This window comes from Pelodiscus sinensis, chromosome 20, assembly GCF_052426305.1.
Source record: "Pelodiscus sinensis isolate ZL-2025 chromosome 20, ASM5242630v1, whole genome shotgun sequence".
Classification (NCBI taxonomy): domain Eukaryota; kingdom Metazoa; phylum Chordata; order Testudines; family Trionychidae; genus Pelodiscus; species Pelodiscus sinensis.
The window spans coordinates 20,276,344-20,298,115 of NC_143071.1; the positions used below are offsets into that span (position 1 = coordinate 20,276,344).

The 21,772-nt window shown below is 50.2% G+C and overlaps 1 protein-coding gene across 4 annotated transcripts in view; it reads right to left on the minus strand.

Moving 5' to 3' along the window:
* Window positions 1–21,772, minus strand: part of QRICH2 (glutamine rich 2) — a 62,874-nt gene that overhangs the window by 33,398 nt on the left and 7,704 nt on the right. For all 4 annotated transcript variants that reach the window (XM_075903606.2, XM_089771950.1, XM_089771951.1 and 1 more), the window contains exons 2-5: window positions 19,287–19,391; window positions 5,899–5,979; window positions 4,887–5,003; window positions 884–2,066 (exon numbers count right to left, since the gene is read on the minus strand). In XM_075903606.2, coding sequence (XP_075759721.2) covers window positions 884–2,066; window positions 4,887–5,003; window positions 5,899–5,979; window positions 19,287–19,391 — 1,486 coding nt within the window. The remainder of the gene's footprint in view (window positions 1–883; window positions 2,067–4,886; window positions 5,004–5,898; window positions 5,980–19,286; window positions 19,392–21,772) is intronic.

The window sequence follows — 21,772 nt, forward strand, 5'->3', positions numbered from 1 at the left end:
TTGTTGCCTTTGTGAATGGGACCCTTTTGTTTGTTTCTTTCTTTTCTGTTCTATCTGCACTTTATCAATGTCTAACCTCTCCTCTTTAGTAGAAATATACAGTCCTCCCTTTAATAAATCTATGGCTTAGCTCAGATGCAGACCCTGAAAGCAGATTACCAGTGATAGCTTCCAAACCAACACAAGCTGAGATATGAAGCTCACCAAAAGAATTCAATTGCAATCCCTGCATCCTCATCCCAGTGCCCCCGTTGGGATATTTTGTATCCTTTCACAGGCCACTGTCGGCAGACAGGATACTGGGCTGGATGGATCATTGGTCTGACCCAGTCTGGCCGTTCTTATGTTCTTTTGGGATGCAGGATGGAAATGCAACAAGGTCCTTGGCACTTGAACCAGAAAATGATCCAGCTGAGATAAAAGAGCCTGTTTCAAAATGGTACCTGGGGAGTGAGCCCAAGGCCTCTGTCAATGTCAGCACAAGAGTCCCACAGTGGAATATTGATCCACTGAGTACCACTCAGGATGTTTATACCCTTCAATGACAGCTCTGTCTCAGTGAGCTGCCCCTGTTCCACCAAGCGCTTCTCTGTGGGGAGTGAGCCCCAGGGGATGAGCAGCATGGGGTAGGATCCAGGCTCCAGCCAAGAGCACCACTGCTCATCCAGACACCACTGTGGTTCCCACAGAAGTCTACAGTCAGCATCATGAAATGGGAATCCACATTATTCTGTCACCCCATTCATGTGGACACGGAGCCCAGGGCTCTCAAGGGGCATATGGGAAGCCAGCCCCAAGGAGTGTTTGCCCAGAGAGCTGCCTGCATCCCTCCCCCGCCCTGGACGGACGCGATGAAGCCACTGGCTGAGGGGGAAGTCCCTACCTGCCTCTGAGAGGAACTGTCGCAGCTTCTCGAGGTCAGCGTGGCTGCACTTGATTTGTCCCAGGTGGTTTATCTGCTCCTGCAAGCTGGTATAGAGGTCGGCCAGGTGCCCTATCTGGCGCAGCGCTTCCACGGTATCAGAGTAGCGGCTGGAGGCGCTGCTGGACCCGGAGGACCTTTGCGGAATGGATGAGGGTAGGACTTTGTCTTTCTCTTGGAAAGGTGACACCGGCGATGTAACGGCAGAGTGAGGCCCGAGTGGAGCTGCACGCTGGGCTGCTAGAGCTGGGGGACCAGCTGCAGGTGATGTAGGCGGGAATGCTGAAGTGCCAGCTTGGGGCCCAGTGTAACCGGCCTGAGTCCCCTGTGCACCAGGCCAGGCTCCAGGAGGCCCCACCTGGGTCCCTGGAGCACCTGCCTGGGCTGCGGGGTAGCCTGACTGGGCCCCCGGCTGGGCCGCGGGGTAGCCTGGCTGGGCCCCCGGCTGGGCCGCGGGGTAGCCTGGCTGGGCCCCCGGCTGGGCCGCGGGGTAGCCTGGCTGGGCCCCAGGCTGGGCCGCGGGGTAGCCTGGCTGGGCCCCAGGCTGGGCCGCGGGGTAGCCTGGCTGGGCCCCCGGCTGGGCCGCGGGGTAGCCTGGCTGGGCCCCCGGCTGGGCCGCGGGGTAGCCTGGCTGGGCCCCCGGCTGGGCCGCGGGGTAGCCTGGCTGGGTCCCCGGCTGGGCCGCGGGGTAGCCTGGCTGGGCCCCAGGCTGGGCCGCGGGGTAGCCTGGCTGGGCCCCCGGCTGGGCCGCGGGGTAGCCTGGCTGGGTCCCCGGCTGGGCCGCGGGGTAGCCTGGCTGGGCCCCCGGCTGGGCCGCGGGGTAGCCTGGCTGGGCCCCTGGCTGGGCCGCGGGGTAGCCTGGCTGGGCCCCTGGCTGGGTCCTGGGAGAGCCTGGCTGGGCCCCTGGCTGGGTCCTGGGAGAGCCTGGCTGGGCCCTAGGGGAGCCTGGCTGGGCTGTTGGAGTGACTGGCTGGGCTGCTGGCTGGGCTGCTGGCACTCCTGCCCTGGTCCCTGGAGTGCCAGGCTGGCTCCCTGGTGCCCCTGCCCAGGCTGCAGAGGGTTTTGTAGCTTGGGCATCCATAGCTGAAGCTGGCTGCTTGGTTGCAGAGGGCTGGCTGTGGCCGGGTTCCACAGACTGGCCTTCCTAGAAACCAATGGAGTGGGAGCAGTTTACTAATGGCACTAGCTCAAAGCAAGTGGAGGGGAAGAAGGGAGCGGGGATATTCAAAACCACCCTCCTCTATTTCTGTACTTCAACTGGAAGTAACACAACTCCCAGCCCCTGAGTGTGACTCCTCCAGCCTCTGAGTGTGGGGTTTAAGCCGGCAGGGAGCGGTTTGGGGATGAGTGTCTTTCCCCCACCACAACTCAAATAAATGTAGTGTTATTATTTTATTATTAATGTATTTTCAGTTTTTCTATGAAATAACTACTATGAATATATAAACAGGAGGGGGCTCAATTTTATATTATTGCCTCAGGCACAAAATTAGCTAGTTACGGCTCTGCCCTCCCTCCCCCCTGTTTTTGAATTGCCTTGGGTCACCAAGTCTTCCTGAATTGTCAAAATGAGTCCCCATCTGGAAAAGGTTGGGAACCGCTGAAGTAACGTGATCTATGCCAGCAATGCCCCATTGCCATGTATATTGGCCAAACTGGACAGTCTCTGTGGGAAAGAATTAATGGACACAAATCCAATATCCGAAAAGGCAACACACAGAAACCTGTTGGAGAACACTTTAATCTGCCTGGACACACAGTAATGGATCTCCAAGTCGCTGTTTTGTTTCAGACCAACTCCACAAGCCAAATACACAGAGAAGGGTTGGAACTTAACTTCATTCACAAGTTTAATTCTTAAGCAAATGGTATGAATTGGGATATCGGCTGGCTGGCACATTATCTTCCACATCTTAATGACTTGACCAACCAATGAAGGTGCTAATGGTTCTTATCAGCCTCTTGTAACTAATTAGTCTTTAAGGTGCTACTAGATTATTTGTTGTTTTTAAAGTTTTTCCTGTTGCAGACTAACTTGGCTACCCTTCTGAAGCATATCTACTCACTGTCTCTCTTTTTTTCTCCCCCCCCTTTTTTTCTCCTCTTGTTTTCCTTCTCCCCCTTCCCCCTTTCCTTTATTTATTCTTGGATCTGGATTGCTTGCTTGGATTCTAACACTCCTGTCATCTGAAGAAGTGGGTTGGACTCTCGAAAGCTCATACCACCATCTACTTATTTTGTTAGTCTGTAAGGTGCTACTAGACTTTTTGTTGTTTTTTAAGGTTTTCCTGTTGCAGACTAACTTGGCTACCCCTCTGAAGCTGTTAAATTCATCCTCACTCAGGACTAGCCTTCTAACCAACCCCAATAGGGCCAGGTGACATCCCTGCTGCCTAATCGTGAAGATTCAGCCAGTGACTTCCCTAGACAGTTAAATGCAACAGGAAGCTGCCCTAGGCCTGCACCCTTGAGATAAGAAAAGGGAACGGGACAGATCAGTTAGCTCATCCAAAAAGCATTTTTAACATGCATGGTAAGAAAAGGCCAAATTCCTCCACAGGGTAAAGTTGATGGATCAGAGGGGTCACACCACTGGTTAATTTAATCTCGTGACCATTGACAAATCTGATAAATTCCAAGAATGTGAATCCTTCATATCACACAAATAATGGCCCCTCCCATGTTGTGCTCGTTAGACACTGGGACGGGATGGCAGAGCCCCCATGTCCTCCATGACCCACCTTGACCCCCCGTCAAGCCGGAAGCCAGAGCAGGGAGCCCAGGCTCATCCACCTGCAAGGGATCAAGGGCTAGGGTTGCCAGATGGTCTCCCAAAAAAGATGGGCGGGGGGGAGTGGCTGGGAGTCCCAGCCACTACCCCCGCTGCCCCCACCAGCACGCTACCACAGGCTTCCAGCGCCGATCATGGCCCCGCCTCCCAGCCACTCCCCCCGCCCCCGCCAGGCTTCCGTCCAGCCGGAAAAACAGAAAATCCCAGACATTGCACCTGTCCGGTGTGTTCTGAATTTTTTTACCAGACAGAGGGTGCAAAAACTGGACTGTCCGGTAAAATACCAGACACCTGGCAACCCTATCAGGTGCCCAAGAGCAGCCCTGGCCTCTTAAGCTGGTGGAGGCTCCGCAGCTCCCTACAGATGCCAGGGCAGCCTGGCCAGGCTCCATTTCCAGCCTGGCCAGGAGGCAGGACTGCGGCGGAATGAGGAAGGACAGGGGTTGGGCAGTACTGAAGAGTGGCTGATTCCAAGTGGGAGAGCCATAGTCTCCTCTCCCTCCCCGCATTCCAGCAGCCCTGCACTGGGAAGCCCTGGGGAGGAGTCAGGCCCGGATTTCCAGGGCTCGGTCATGGCCCCTTGGTGTCAGCGGAATGGCAGTTACAGGTGCCATCACAACAAGTGGTAAGAAGGCAGGTGGGGACTGTTCCTCGTTTCCAGCACCACACGGCTCTGCTCAGAGGCCACAGCAAGAGAGAAGCCTTTGGTGAGAGCCAGATCAAGTGGAGCCTCTCATGGCTCTGGGGCCTAGAAATGAGAAATGTGAGAGATCCCCAGAGTCAGCTCCAGACACCCTGCCCAGAGAGGAGCGTCTCAGACCGACCATGATCATGTAAAGCCGCAGGAAGGCTGGAAAGGGTCCAGATTCACACGACCTCCCTCCCCACTCTTCTGGGGACAGCTAATAAATAAATATACTGATCTCATAGAAACAGAAGGGACCTTGACAGGTCAAGTCCAATCCCCTGCCCTCATGGCAGGACCAAGAACCATCCCTGACAGATTTGCCCCAGACCCCTAAATGAACCCCTCAAGGACTGAACTCACAACCTTGGGTTTAGCAGGCCAATGCTCAAACCACTGTGCTATCCCCCTCTACAGAGGTAGAGGAAGGGGGCAAATGTATTAAACATTCTCCTCCCCCCAGCATCCCTAACAGAAGTCACACTCACAGCGGGTGGGCTCTTGCCTTTGCCTGTAACAAGGCAGTTCTCCAGAACATCCCAGGGCACCATGTTGTTCAGTTCCTCGGGGCTGGGATAGAGGTTTAGCCTTTGCTGCAGGTTCCTCTGGAAAGGAAAAAACCAAAACCAAACAGAGAGATGACCATACTTCTAAGGTGCGTGTCTAGGGAGGGACTTCATTCTTCCTCCATTAACTCTTCAGAGCCTCGCAAGCCCGGGATCACCCAACTGACTAGGAATACATGTTCCCCAAACAGAGCAGCAGACTTCATCCTGGACTCACCAATAAAAACTGGGACCCCTTGTGGCAACAACACAGAACCAGGCACCAGGAGAACAGGATCAATACTATCCATTGTAACCAGTTCAGCAGCTTTGGTTCCATGATGGAGCAGACCTCGCCCTGCCTACCGACACCACCGCTTCTGCAACCCTGGAGTATCAGGGACAGGGCCTTCCTCCTACAGAAATGGAGGCTGTAACTCCTCCAATAGAAGCACTGGCATTTTCTGCCCCTAAAGTAGAGGTGGGCTACCTATGGCCTGGGGACCAGTCTGGCCCTCAAGGCTCCGGGCTCCTTCCCCCTCCTTCACAGCAGGGAGTCAGCATTGGCACTGCACCCCTCCTCCTGCAGGGGCTGCAGCACCAGTGCCAGCTCCCTGCTGCAGGGGGAGGGAGCCCCAAGCCTTGTGGGCGGGTATCAGGTGAGCCTGGGGCTGGAGCAGACCCATGGGCTGTGCCTGGTGGGGGGAGGAAGTGGCTGCGAGCGCAGCCACATCCTCGGCCCCTGTCCCTTCCCCGACTCCTCGCTGGGGAAACTGCAGCGCAGCAAAGTGGTGCCTGGAGGCTTTTCCCCCACCACTCCGATAGGCTGTAATCACAGTCAATAGGCGCAGCAGGGGGCAGTGCCTGGAAGTGGCAGGGAACACGGAGCCATGTGCATCCCCGGGGGGTTGCGCCGGATGATTCATATGCAGATCGTTCCACTTAAGAGACGTACCACATCACTCTCCAAGTTCTTCTGATCAGTGATGCAGGTCTGCAGCAGATTGCCAGTCTCTTGGGCGTCAAGTGGTAAATTCTTGCAAGAGAAGAGAGTTTAGTTAATCTCTGACAGTCTGGTGTGTGCGTGACTGCCTTTAAAACAAGATGACCTATTTAGATTTAGACCCAAAATGTAGAGGTTTTTGTGCTGTGTGTGCATGAGCAAATGCATACCCAGGGCCGGCTCAAGCCATTCCTGCGCCCTGGGCAGCAGGCGCACAATGCATGCGCGGCTCCGCCCGTGGGCGCACTGCGCACCTTACAGCTGCTATCGGGTGCACGGTGCCTGATGGCAGCTGTAAGGGGCGCTGAATGGCCTCCAGCCCCGGGCGTGTGGCACCTGATGGCAGCTCTAAGGGGCACCACGCGGCCCCTGGCCCTGGGCACACGGCGCCTGATGGCAGCTCTAAGGGGCGCCGTGTGCCCCTTACAGCTGCCATCAGGCGCCCCCCATAGGTTGGCACCCCGAGCAGCTACCCCGCAAGCCCTCCCTTAATCCAGCCCCTGTGCATACACACACACACACACACACACACACACACACACACACACACACACACAATATGTGTGTGCATTTACATTCCCCTGTCCAATAAAGGAGTTAGTCAGTGACCAGGGAGCTTGTGAACAGGGGATGTTAATAGGGAGTTTGAAGAGGGAGTTCTCCAGATAAAGGAGGAAGCTAATACAGGACCCTTGAGGGAAATGACTGTCTGTAGTGTGTTTGTGTTTGGGGTTTTCTTACTGTGTGATGAGCTTGGGTACGTCTAGACTGGCAAGATTTTGTGCAAAAGTGGCCGCTTTTGCGCAAAAACTTGCCAGCTGTCTACACTGGCTGCTTGAATTTGCGCAAGAGCACTGACTTTGTAATGTACAAAATCAGTGCTTCTTGCACAAATACTTTCACGCTCCGCTCGGGAAACAGCCCTCTTGCGCAAGAATACTTGCACAAAAGGGCCAGTGTAGACAGGAAAGAACTGTTTTGTGCAAAAAAGCCCCAATGGCTAAAATGGCGATCGGGGCTTTCTTGCGCAAAATCGTGTCTAGACTGGCCCCGGATGCTTTTGCGCAAAAGCACTTTTTGCGCAAAAGCATCCGTGCCAATCTAGACGCGCTTTTGTGGAAATACTTTTAACGGAAAAACTTTTCAGTTAAAAGTATTTCCGCAAAATCATGCCAGTCTAGACGCAGCCCTTGTGTTTGGCTGTTAGTTTGTTTTTTGTTTTCCTTCCCCTACTCTCTATGAGGGGGGAAGTGAGTGCTGTGGCTGGCAGGTGGAAGCTTCTAATCAGGGGTTGAAATCTAGAAGCCTCTGCTCATTGGTTGAGCCTTAATCAGGGGGAGAGGCTATCAGGCAGTCCAGGACTTTATAAAGGAGTGAGTCAGCAACCAGGGGCTGTTAACACAGAGTTTGGAAAGGGAGTTAGGAAAGGGGCGAGATACACACACTCTTCTTTAAAATCTTTTCACTAAACTCCTGCCCTTCAAGGACGCATTTAATAACATCTGAGTAATCTCTCAGAAGGACGGCAGGTATGGATAGTGATAGGTTTGCTGTTGTTACCTGCACAGCATGTGCCATGTTTGTCTTCCTCCCAGAAGAAAGAAGGGATTTCATGTGCACTAAGTGCAAGCTGGTCACCATTTTGGAAGAAAAAATTAGAGGACTTGAGAGCCAAGTATTAACCCTACATTCTATCAGAGAGGATGAAGACTTCCTCGATAGAGGGCAGCGTTTAATCCTGCAGGCACAGCAGGCTGAAGAGCCAGTCAGGGCAGTACAGGATAAGGAAGAGAACTGGCAGCATGTAACCTCTAGAAGGAGAAGAAGGCCAACTCAGGTATCCCCCATCCCTGCAGAGGTAAGTAACCACTATGAGGCTCTCTCCACAGGCATTGCGGTGGAGAATGCTTTCGTAGGGACCTCTCAGGGAAGAAATCAGAAGGGAACACCATCTACTGGAAAGCATGGGATACATAGTTCTAGGGATGAGGGTTCCACAACTACCACCCCCAAAAGAAGACAACGGGTAGTGGTGGTCAGGGACTCCCTCCTAGGAGGGACTGAGTCATCCATCTGCCATCCAGACCTGCAATCTTGAGAAGTTTGCTGCTTAAGATTGGAAGCTCGCATTCAGGATGTGACGGAGAGTCTTCCGAAAGTGATTAAACCTTCGGATCGCTACCCTTTCCTGCTTCTCCATGTAGGAACTAATGAAATGGCCAAGAATGATCTTGAGCAGGTCACAGCGGATTATGTAGCGCTGGGAAGAAGAATCAAGGAATTTGAAGCACAAGTGGTGTTCTCGTCCATCCTTCCGGTTGAAGGAAAAGGTCTGGGTAGGGATCATCGAATTGAGGAAGTAAACGTGTGGGTACACAAGTGGTGTTGGAGAGACAGTTTTGGTTTCTTCAACGATGGGACTCTGTTCTAGGAACAAGGATTGTTAGGAAGAGATGGGATCCACCTAACCAAGAGAGGAAAGAGAATCTTCACGGGCAGGGTTGCAAACCTAGTGAGGAGGGCTTTAAACTCGGTTCGTTGGGGGACGGTGACCAAAGCCGTGAGGTAAGTGAGGTAGTCAGACACCAGGAAGAATCACAAGGAGTAACGAGCAACAAAGGAGGACCCCTGATTCTGCTGGAGAAGGCAGGACGATCAACTTGTTATCAAAGATGTTTGTACACAAATGCGAGAAGCCTGGGAAATAGGAAGAATTAGAAGCCCTGGCCCACTCGAAGAACTATGATTTGATTGGAATAATGGAGACTTGGTGGGATAACTTGCATGACTGGAGCACTGTCATGGAAGGGTATAAAGAAGAGCACTGTCATGGAGGACAAACAGGCGGGGGAAAAAAGGAGGAGGAGTTGCACTGTACGTAAAAGAGCAGTACGATTGCGCGGAGCTCCAGTATTTAGAGGAGGAAAAGAGGATATGTCTACACTACCACCCTAGTTCGAACTAGGGTGGTTACTGTAGTCAATCGAAGTTGCAAATGAAGCCTGGGATTTAAATATCCTGGGCTTCATTTGCATCTAGCCGGGCGCCGCCATTTTTACATCCCCGGTAGTTCGGACTCCGTGCCATTAGAAAGCCTAATCTGAACTACCTACTCCGTGCCGTGTGTAGCCGCGGGCACGGAGTCCGAACTACCTGGGATTTAAAAATGGCGGCACCTGGCAAGATGCAAATGCAGCCCGGGATATTTAAATCCCGGGCTTCATTTGCAACTTCGACTGACTACATTAACCACCCTAGTTCAAACTAAGGTGGTAGTGTAGACATACCCAGACTGTTGAGCATCTATGGGTTAAGTTTAGAGGTGGAAGCAACAGCAGTGATGTTGTGGTCGGGGCGCTGCTATAGACCCCCGGATCAGGTGGATGACATAGACGAGGCTTTCTTTGGACAACTGAGAGACGCTTCCAGATCACAGGCCCTGGTTCTCATGGGCGACTTTAATCACCCTGACATCTGTTGGGAGACCAATACAGCAGCACACAGACAATCCAGGAAGTTTTTGGAGAATGTTGGGGATAACTTCTTGGTACAAGTGCTGAAGGAACCGACCAGGGGCCATGCACAGCTTGACCTGCTGCTCACAAACAAGGAGGAACTAGTAGGGGAAGTAGAGGTGGGTGACAACCTGGGAAGCAGTGACCATGAGATGGTAGATTTCAGGATCCTGACCCAAAGGAAGAAAGGAGAGTAACAAAATACACACTCTGGACTTCAGAAGAGCAGACTTTGACTCCCTCAGAGAACTGATGGGCAGGATTCCCTGGGATGCTTACATGAAGTGGAAAGGAGTCCAGGAGAGCTGGCAGTATTTTAAAAAAGCCTTATTAAAGGCACAGGAAGAAACCATCCCAACGCACAGCAAGAAAAGCAAATATGTTAGGCGACCACATTGGCTTACCGGGGACATGCTTGGTGAGCTTAAACCCCAAAAGGACGCTTACAAGAAGTGGAAACTTGGACAGATAACTAGGGAGGAGTATAAATATATTCCTCAAGAATACAGGGGAGTTATCAGGAAGGCAAAAGCACAATTGGAATTGCAGCTAGCAAGAGATGTGAAGGGTAACAAGAAATGTTTCTACAAGCATGTTAGCAATAATAGGGTGATCAAAGAGGGTGCGGAGCCCTTATTGGATGAGGGAGGTAACCTAGTGACAGATGTGGAAAAAGCTGAAGTACTCGATGCTTTCTTTGCCTCTGTTTTCACTGACAAGGTCAGCTCCCAGACATATGCACTAGGAAATGAAGCATGGGAAGGTGGTGGAGAGCCCTTGGTGGGGAAAGAACAAGTTAGGAACTATTTAGAAAAGCTAAACATACGCAAACCCATGGGCCCGGATTTAATGCATCCGAGGGTACTGAGGGAGTTGGCAAGTGTCATTGCGGAGCTTTGGCTATTATCTTTGAAAACTCACAGAGATCGGATGATTGGAAAAAGACAAATGTAGTGCCCATCTTTAAAAAAGGGAAGAAGGACAATCCAGGCAACTACAGACCAGTCAGCTTTACTTCAGTCCCCGGAAAAATCATGAAGGGGATTCTCAAAGAACCCATTTTGAAGCACTTGGAAGAGGGGAAAGTGATCAGGAATAGTCAACATGGATTCACGAAGGGCAAGTCGTGCCTGACCAATCTGATTAGCTTCTATGATGAGGTAACTGGCTCTGTAGATATGGAAAAGTCACTGGATGTGATATACCTTGACTTTAGTAAAGCTTTTGATATGGTCTCCCACAATATTCTTGCCAGCAAGTTAAGGGAATATGGATTGGATAAATGGACTGTAAGATGGATAGAAAGCTGACTAGACTGTTGGACCCAAGGGGTACTAATCAATGGCTTGATGTCAGATTGGCGGTCGGTTTCTAGCGGAGTGCCCTAAGGATCAGTTCTTGAACTGGCTTTGTTCAACATCTTTATTAATGACCTGGATGAGGGGATGGATTACACCCTCAGCAAGTTTGCAGATGACACTAAACTAGGGGGAGAGGTAGATACGCTGGAGGGCAGGGACAGTGTCCAGAGTGACCTGGACAGATTAGAGGATTGAGCCAAAAGAAATCTGATTAGGTTCAATAAGTGTAGAGTCCTGCCCTTGGGACGGAAGAATCCCAAGCATTGTTACAGGCTGGGGACCGAATGGCTAAGTAGCAGTTTTGCAGAAAAGGACCAGGGGGTTACAGTGGATGAGAAGCTGGATATGAGTCAGCAGTGTGCCCTTGTAGCCAAGAAGGCTAATGGAATATTAGGTTGCATTAGGAGGAGCATTGCCAGCAGATCCAGAGATGTGATTATTCCCCTTTATTTGGCTCTGATGAGGCCACATCTAGAATATCATGTCCAGTTCTGGGGCCCCCACTATAGAAAGGATGTGGACGCATTGGAGAGGGTCCAGCAGAGGGCAACCAAAATGACTACGGGGCTGGAGTGCATGACCTATGAGGAGAGACTGAGTGATCTGGCCTTATTCAGTCTGCAGAAGAGAAGCGGGAGGGGGGGGATTTGATAGTAGCCTTCAACTTCCTTAAGGGAGGTTCCAAAGAGGATGGAGAAAGGCTGGTCTCAGTAGTGACGGATGGCAGAACAAGGAGCAATGGTCTCAAGTAACAGTGGAAGAGGTCTAGGTTGGATATTAGGAAAAATGATTTCCCTAGGAGGGTGGTGAAGCACTGGAATGGGTTACCTAGGGAGGTGGTGGAATCTCCATCCCTAGAGGTGATTAAGTCTTGGCTTGACAAAGCCCTGGCTGGGTTGATTTAGTTGGGATTGGTCCTGACTTGGGCAGGGGGCTGGACTTGATGACCTCCTGAGGTCTCTTCCAGCTCTATGATTCTAATATCTATTTTCGTATTTTTTATTTGAAAAGGCAATGACAGTAACTTGAAATACAGTCAGTTTCCAAAAAAAACAAAAACAAAAACAAACAAAAAAACCCACACCCCTGAGTTAAATGAAGTTACAGCTTCTCTACCCACCTGCCCTTTAGTCTCCCTGCCAAATTGTGGATTTACAATCCCATTTTTCTGTCTTTTAAATGTTTTTTCTCTCTGCTGTTGCTCTATGAAAATCATTCAAGCAAGACAGGAAGAAATGGACTATTTGTTCTTACAGCGCAGGAGAAAACTTTCACTACACAAAATGCAAAGTAAACGAGCTGGAGAGAGCAAAACATAAATACATAAAACCCCACTTTGCTCTACTCTACTACTTGGGAATTATTAACTGTAAAGGATCAAAAAATTCAGACAGCAATAAGATGCTTCAGTCCATGATATGCCTTTAAATATTTCTTCCTCCAATACTGGAAACTCAACCCAAGAACTGTGTGTTAGTGCAACAAACAAGCATAAACAGAAAATTAAAACTGTCTGAGATTAGTTTTTTGCATTTCACCCTTACTTTTAAGAACATATGTTCGGAAAAACAGATAAAGAACCCAGTCTGACAAAACCTTCAGGCAAGTGAAAGGACTGATGTGAGCAAATGTTTGCAGAATCAGGCCTCTGATATGTAAAGATCTTCTAGTTTTGTTAGTCTAAAGTGGTGTTAAAAGCCCAGAAAAGGGTGCCACATTTACAAATATGATTTTCTGTCTTGGTCATATCCCTTTGAGCACAGCATATAAATAAAACACTTGGAACTAACTTTTACCTGAAGTCATTGCACTGTTCATGATGGGGATTGGAGTGGGAACCAAGTAAATGGAAAGTGGCACCATGAAAAACTCCCAAAGACCAGAACACAAGAACAGTCATACCGGGACAGACTAAAGGCCCATCTATTAAGTCCTGTCTTCTGACAGTGGCCAATGCCAGGTGCCCCAGAGGGAAGGAGCAGAACAGTTAATCTTCGAGTGACCCATCCTCTGTTGTCCATTCCTAGCTTCTGACAGAGGCTAAGGACACCATTCCTACACATCTTGGCTAATAGCCATTGATGGACCTAACCTCCATGAATTTATCTAAGCTCTTTTTTAAACCCTGCTAAAGTCTGCCAGCAAGGAGTTCCACAGGTTGGCTGTGTGCTGCATGAAGAAATACTTCCTTTTGTTTGTTTAAAAGCTGCTACCTATTCATTTCATTTGATGACCCCTAGTTCTTGTGTTATGGGAACAAGTAAATAACTTCTCCTTATTTACTTTCTCCGCACTACTCATGATTTTATAGACCTCTATCATATCCCTTTTTAGTCTCCTCTTTTCTAAGCTGAAAAGTCCAAGTCTTTTTAATCTCTCCTCATATGGCAGCCATTACATACCCCTAATCATTGTTGTTCCCCTTTTCTGGATGGTGCCAAGATATCTTTTTTGAGATGAGGTGACCACATCTGCATGCAATATTCAAGATGTGAGTGTACCATGGATTTATATAAAGGGAGGTGACCACATCTGCATGCAATATTCAAGATCTGAGTGTACCATGGATTTATATAAAGGGAAGTGACCACATCTGCATGCAATATTCAAGATGTGAGTGTACCATGGATTTATATAAAGGCAAAAAGATATTCTCTGTCTAATTCTCTATCCCTTTCTTAAGGACTCCTAACATTCTGTTTGCTTTTTTGACTGCCACTGCACGTTGAGTGGATGTTTTCAGAGAACTACCCACAAGGACTCCACACATTTGAGATTATGCTGCCACTTGGTTGCCCAGACACCTACTTTTGTAAGATCCCTTTGAAGCTCTTCACAGTCTTAGTTTTGTATCATCTGCATATTTTTCCTCCTCACTATTTACCCCTTTCTCCAGATCATTAATAAATAAGTGGAATAGGATTGGTTCCAGGACAGACCCCTGCAGGACACCACTAGTTACCTCTCTCCATTCAGAAAATGGACCATTTATTCCTACCCTTTGTTTCCTGTCTTTTAACCAGTTATCAATCCATGAGAGGACCTTCCCTCTTATCCCAGGACAGCTTAGTTTCCTTAAGAGCCTTTGGTGAGGGACCTTGGGGTCTGATCCACAAGCCACAGAAGTCAACAGAATGGATCAATTTCCTACTCACCAGAGGTAAGAGGATTTTGTCAAGCCCCACTCGTTGGCGCTGAAGAAGTGAGTGCTTGGAAGAGACTGGAAAGGTAAGAGGGAGTGGGCTTGGGGGGGGGGGCAGTGTTCCATTCCTGTGTTGGGGGAAATTCTGGGGCTGGCATCAGTGACAAAGCTAAAGGGGTTGTGCTAAGGGTCTAGGACAGAGATCGAGGCTGGACCCCAGCCATTCAGTGTCTGGGAGGCGAGCGCAGCACTCTCTCGGATAGAACATGTTTTCGGGGCTAAGCACACACAGCAAGGCTCAGCCTTGGCATCCACTTCCCTTCTGTTTCCCTGGGCTCTAGGGAACGAGATGTTTACTGCTTCCCCACAGCCCCCTCCCTTCCCCCCAGGCTCCTGGGAAGAGGCAGCCTGCCAAGCTGCAGAAAGAATAAAACTCCTGCAGCTAGTGGGATGCTTGGTGGAGCAGGCGAGTGCTGCAAGTGCTCCTGTGAGGGCCACCCCGAGGATCCCAGAAGGCACAAGGAGCAAGCTGGGCATTGCCAACCGCTGCTGCTTTCCTTGGGGAAAGTTCAGACTTTCCCCACCGGGCAGCAATTCCTCAGCCGGCAGAGACCCCTGGCCAGCACCAAACTGGTGGAAGCTCCCCCAGGCCTTGCTAGGACGATTTACCTGCTGGGAGCTCTCACTCCCCATTGACACTGAATCCTGCCTTAGTCTTTCAAGGGGCGTGGACAGGTAGCTGTCCTGGATCCCACGCTGGAGGCCCTTATCTATATACTCCTCCAGCGGTTAGCAGGGGATTGGCTCTTCCTCATCCCTTCACAATAGCCTCAGGTGCCAGTGCCCCATCCCATACGGTCTCAGCCCCTCTGCCAGTTGGGCTCTTTCTGTGCCTGCCTGGATTCCAGAGCTGCCCTGCCCTGGTGGAAGTGGCAGGAGAAGGCCACAGAGATAGAAGGGTGAGCCCTTCCCTACCCCAGCTGCCCCGCAGACTCCGTATCACATCGTCAGGAGCCGGCATCTTGCTGGGATCCCTTGTAGGGGCCCCAAGTGCTGAATTTTTACCTTCTGGCTGCAGCATCACCTCATGTTACCTGAGCCAGCTTTGCTATTACAGGCCGGGCCACCCAGCCCGGCTTCCCCAGGCCCTGAGAGTACAAACCCCATTCCTTCTGCTCTGGCTAGCTCCTGTGTGGAGCATTCAGGAACAGTAACAAGGCTATAGGGAAGGGAGGACCTGACAAGTGAGCCCTGTGCATGACTCCCTCAACACCTTATTCCCCAGCCTCGTTGACTCGACCGTGCATTTGGCATGTGGGGCACATCTCTGTCTAAACGCCAGCACACCAGTACACACATACTGCTCACTTCTGTCCAGGTCTAGGCTCCTCATGAGTAGAGCCTACCAAATTCATGGCAGTCAATTCAATTCATTTTAGTCAATTTCACAGTCATTAGGATTTAAAAAATCATAAATGTCATCATTTCAACTATTTATATCTGAAATTTCACAGTGTCATATTTGTAGGGATCTTGACCAAATTTTGTGTGTGAGGGGGAAGTCATAAGGTTATTGTAAGCACAGCAGTACTGCTACGCCTACGTCTGTGCTGCTGCTGGAGGGCACCACTGCTTCAGAGCTGGGCAGCTGGAGAGTAGCAGCTGCTGGCCAGCTCAGCAGCGCAGAAGTACAGCCTGGTATGCTATTGCCACCCTTACTTCTGTACTGCTGCTGGTGGGATGCTGCCTTCAGAGCTGGGCACTTGGCCAACAGCTGCCGCTCTCCAGCTGCCCAGCTCTGAAGGCAGTACAAAAGTAAGGATGGCAGTACTGCAACCCACCTACAATAAACCTGTGATCCCCTGCAACTCCCTTTTGGGTCAGAATCCTCAGTCTGAGAGAGGCTGGTTTCCCTATGAGGTCTGTATAGGAGGTGGGAGGAATGTAAGGCCCAAGGGTTGTATGTGGCCCCTGGTTTGCCTGATTCTGGCCCCAAGGCTCAGGGTCCCCCCTCCAGCATTGGGGAGCATGCGCTGGTGCTCCAGTCCCCCTGCTTCTCACATGTGCAGCCCTGACTGATTTTTAACAGCTGGCGGTTCACTCTAGGGGCTACGCTCCCCTTGCAGGGAGGGGGTAGGAGGCGAGAGACTTTACACACTCCCCCACGCCCATACCAGCAGAGTCTGTGAGCAAGGGAGCACAGGAAGTGCACTGGCCCTGCCCCTTCTGGAGCAGCCCAGGGCCCTTCAGAAATTTGTGAACTAGCCCTTCTTCAAAAATTATTGCCCACCCCCAGATGTCTGCTAGAAACATCTAAGAGTGAAAGGAGGAAGGATTGGGCCCAAGCTAGGAGGCTGCCAGACTTGTGAAAGAGATGGGTAGAAGAATTCGCATGTCACAAGTTTCTTAGTGCAATAGGATTAGCAGGTATGTTTTGTTTATTTTAATTTAGTAACTTACTTTGATCTGTCTGTTTTCATTTGCAATCACTTGAATCCTACTTATTATACTTAATAAAAACAGGGAGAGGGAAGGCTCTGTGCACACACAAGAGGAAGAACAGGCAGGGGAGAAAAAGAGGAGGAGTTGCACTGTATGTAAGAGAGCACTATGATTGCTCTGAACTCCAGTATATAGAGGGAGAAAAACCCGTTGAGCGTCTATGGGTTAAGTTTAGAGGTGCAAACAACAGCAGTGATGTTGTGGTTGGTGTCTACTACAGGCCGCTGAATCAGGTGGATGAGGTAGATGAGGCTTTCTTTGGACAACTGAGCGAAGCTTCCAGATCGCAGGCCCTGGTTCTCGTGGGGGACTTTAAACACCCTGACATCTGTTGGGAGACCAATGCAGCAGTACACAGGCAATCCAGGAAGTTTTTGGAGAACGTTGGAGATAACTTCTTGGTACAAGTGCTGATGGATCAGACCAGGGGCCATGTGCGGCTTGAGGAAGGAACTAATAGGGGAAGCAGAAGTGGGTGACACCTGGGAAGCAGTGATCATGAGATGATAGATTTCAGGATCCTGACCAGAGGAAGAAAAGAGAGTAGTAAAATACACACCTTGGACTTCAGAAAAGCAGATTTTGACTCCCTCAGACACCTGATGGGCAGAATCCCCTGGGATGCTAACATGAAGGGGAAAGGAGTTCAGAACAGCTGGCAGTATTTTAAAGAAGCCTTATTGAAGGCACAGAAACCATCCCGATGCGTAGCAAGAGAGGCAAACATGGTAGGAGACCGGATTGGCTTATGGGGGAAATCCTTGGTGAACTTAAGCACAAAAAGGAAGCTTACAAAAAGTGGAAATTTGGACAAATGACCAGGGAAGGGTTTAAATGTATAGCTCGAGAATGCCAGGGGGTTATCAGGAAGGCGAAAGCGCAATTGGAATTGCGACTGGCAAAGGATATGAAGGATAACAAGAAAGGTTTCTACAGGCACGTTAACAAGAAGAAGGTGATCAGAGAGGGTGTGCGGCCACTTCTGGATGAAGGAGGTAACCTAGTGAGAGATGATGTGGGGAGAGCTGAAGTACTCAATGCTTTCTTTGCCTTTGTATTCATGGACAAGGTCAGCTCCCAGACTAATGCGCTAAGTAATGCAAGACGGGATAACAATGGACAGCCCTTGATGGGTAAAGAACAGGTTAGGAACTATTTAGAAAAGCTAAACCTACACAAATCCATGGGTCCGGACTTAATGCATCCAAGGGTACTGAGGGAGTTGGCAAATGTCATTGAGGAGACTTTGGCCATTACCTTTGAAAAATTGTGAAGATCGGGAGAGATCCCAGATGATTGGAAAAAGGCAAATGTAGTGCCCATATTCAAAAAACGGAAGAAGGATGATCCAGGGAACTATAGGCCGGTCAGTCTTACCTCGCTTCCTGGAAAAATCATGGAAGAGATCCTTAAGGAATCTATTCTGAGGCACTTGGAAGAGAGGAAAGTGATTAGGAATAGTCAGCATGGATTCACAAAGGGCAAGTCATGCCTGACCAATCTGATTAGCTTCTATGATGAGGTAACAGGCTCTGTGGACATGGGTAATTTAGTGGATGTGATATATCTTGACTTTAGCAAGGCTTTTGATATGGTCTCCCACAATATTCTTGCCAGCAAGTAAGAGCATGTGGATTGGATAAATGGACAGTAAGATGGATAGAAAGCTGGCTAGAAGGCCGGGCCCAGCGGGTAGTGATCAATGGCTCGATGTCAGGATGGCGGTCAGTTTCTAGTGGAGTGCCCCAAGGTTCGGTTCTAGGACCAGTTTTGTTCAATATCTTTATTAATGACCTGGATGAGGGGATGGATTGCACCCTCAGTAAGTTTGCAGATAACACTAAGCTAGGGGGAGAGGTAGATACGCTTGAGGGCAGAGATAGGGTCCAGAGTGACTTAGATAAATTGGAGGATTGGGCTACAAGAAATCTGATGAGGTTCAACAAGGACAAGTGCAGAGTTCTGCACTTGGGACGGAGGAATCCCAAGCATTGTTACAGGCTGGGAACCAACCAGCTAAGTAGTAGTACTGCAGAAAAGGACCTGGGGGTTACAGTGGATGAGAAGCTGGATATGAGTCAACAGTGTGCCCTTGTAGCCAAGAAGGCTAATGGCATATTAGGTTGCATTAAGAGGAGCATTGACAGCAGATCCAGAGATGTCATTATTCCCCTTTATTCGGCTTTGGTGAGGCCACATCTGGAGTATTGTGTCCAGTTCTGGACCCCCTACTACAGAAAGGATGTGGACACATTGGAGAGGGTCCAGCAGAGGGCAACCAAAATGATTATGGGGCTGGCGCATATGAGCAATGAGGAGAGGATGAGGGACTTGGGTCTGTTTAGTCTGCAGAAGCGAAGAGCGAGGGGGGATTTGATAACAGCCTTCAACTTCTGAAGGGAGCTTCCAAAGAGGATGGAGAGAGGCTGTTCTCAGTAGTGATAGATGGCAGAACAAGGAGCAATGGTCTCAAGTTGCAGTGGGAGAGGTCCAGGTTGGATATTAGGAAAAACTATTTCACTAGGAGGGTGGTGAAGCACTGGAATGGGTTACCTAGGGAAGTAGTGGAGTCTCCATCCCTAGAGGTGATTAAGTCTAGGCTTGACAAAGCCCTGGCCGGGTTGATTTAGTTGGGATTGGTCCTGCCTAGAGCAGGGGGCTGGACTTGGTGACCTTCTGAGGTCTCTTCCAGCTCTATGGTTCTAAGAGGGACTAGGGGAGTGTCCGTGCTTGAGCGGGTGGAAGGAGAGGTCTTGGCATTTCCCTCCCCAGGGAGAGTGACCAGACTCACTCCGCTCTGTGGGAGACAGCCACACTCACCAAGTCGAGTTTCTCCTTCATCTTTTGGAAGCCCTCGGTCGACTGCAAATGAGCTGCCTTCATGCCGCTGACTTCATTCAGCAGATCCTGGAACAAAGCCATGGCCTGAAACAGACAGGGAGTGAGTTTAGGGCCAGAAGAGCACCTACTACACCACAGTCAGCGAGGCGGCTCCGAGGGGCAGCAGGGTCTGGCAAATCAAGCAAGGAGCCATCATACCTGGCACTGGCACTGCCCGGCTGTGTGACCTGAGGCAAGGCACCTCCCCTATCTGTCTCCATTTCCTTAGCTTTCTGATGAGCAGAGCCAAGGGATGGAGTCCCTTAGACAGGCTCTGGCAGCCAGTGGAGTGTGGGTGGTGGTGAGGGACTTGCCAGTTTAAACAGAGAGCCTGAGGCCAGAAGCTTCCAGAACAACACAGCAGCTACCCCCGGAGCATCCGTCCCAGCAGGGAGCTGGACTCGGAGGAGTTCTCCTTTGACTCCCCAAGTAAATAAAAGCTGCATGAAGCTTGGCAGCTCCAGGCAGGCCTCTCTGCTAGACTAACTGAAAGAGTTAAATGAAAACACCAGCCTGGGTCCACCCCCCCCAAGTGTATTTGCAGCCGGGGGGTGGAGATCAGCACGTTGGGTGCCTAACTGAGTGCGGAGAGATCAAGTGCAGACATGCCCTGAGGTCTATGCTAGGACACCAGCATGTGTGAGCATCCGCTGCTCATTCGCCTGCTGCCTTCATTTCAGCTTGGGCCCTGCAGGCTTCTCCTTCCAGATTTGGGCACTATCCTGCCCTTCTCCCTCTGGCGCTGTTTTCGTGCCCACATGGCACCCTTATTCTATAGCTTTTGCCACAAGACCTGCCTCTGATACATAAATGCTGGGATCAAACACTCAACTGATGCCGTGCTCTACAGCTGGTGCCAAATAACATTGCAGGGACTTAGCTGTTCATTGGCTGGACTTGGCTTGTTCATAGAGTGCACAAGACCACATCACAGACTCAAACTCTGGTTTCATGGTTGGAGGGGGGGGGAAGGGGAGGGCAGGAAGATCTGGGCTGTGCTGCTATTTCACCAAATGGCTTGCCAAAGGTCACAGTCTCCCTGTGCCTCAGTTTCTTCATCTGTAAAGTGGGGATAGCAACATTTACCTACAGCTGCAAGGCAGTGATGTTTGGAAAGTGCTTTGAATTCAGATGGAAGCTGCTGGGACATTGCAAAGTGCTGCTGTGCTAAGTTGCTTGGATGGATACATGCCTCTCCTTGGAACTCCAGCATCAGAGGGTTCCTTCCCTCTCAATCCCATTAGTTGAGGCTCTCAGCTGTGCAGATCTTTAGTAGAAATTTGATCAGGCTCAACCACTCCACTGGCCATGTTATTAATAAGCAACTTTCTATAAAAACACCATCCATCCACATAGCAGTTTTCAGTGGGGTGTGTTTCTGATATTTACACACAGTCTCACCTCCTGGCTAAGCACCGATGGGTGGAAGGGAACATCATACCCAAAGAATGCCTCCAAAGCAGGAGCAATTGCTGCAGAACTAGGGGAAGAGTAGAGCCACAAGATTAAAGCAAGTCCCTGCTGAATTATTCATCCCTTGTAGCGTATTGGGAGGGAAAAGGAGCTTCTCTGACGAGATAATCCTTACAGATGGGCAAAATGAAGCACAGAGAGGTCAGATGACTTGCCCACGGTCATATGATGATCAGTAGCAATAGCAGGAATGGAAGCCAGGTGTCTGGACACACCTTCTAACCATTACAGCCCTGTCTCCCAGTATGTGCTGAGCACTTCTGAAGATTGAAATGGTCAAGTATTAGATAGCACTTTTGGACATAGTTGTGTATTAAAAAACAAGAGCAACTGGAAAGTGACATTCATTAGGGCTGGAGGGATTTCCATGTACTCAAAGTGGTGAGCAGTTACCCGCATGAGTAGTTTATTCATCCTGGGCAGGTCTTGGCTGGCCCTGTGCATCCTTAAGCCCCCAAAATAAGACAAGTTGTACATCGGTCTTGTGCCAGTCCCTGCACAGGGGTGAGTTCCACCCTATTGCTGGGACTTACAAACTGGCCTCAGAACACCTGGCAATTCCAATCTCCTGATCAGAAACTGTTTTCTTTGTCCCCACAATTTCTCAGCACCTCACACTGATCATCCCACTGAAGTTTTGCTTCCATTAGCTCAGCACACGTCAGATCAATCCACAAAACCATTTCAACAAAGGCAACAGCGGGCCCAGTCCTGAGCGTTCTCAACTTCCTTTGGCTTCACTGTGGAGGCTCACTCAGTAGCCAGCTGCAGGATCTCCGTGCCTCACTGAATGGGGATCTTATTTCCTAGCTAAAACGCTCTTGGGTCAAACTTGTGGCAACCCTGGTGTACACTCGGAAGACTCAAGGTGTCAGCACTGTATTCAGATGGATGGGGAACACTGAATTTCTCACACACTCTGGATCATTCAGGGGGTGAACTGGAAACCAGCT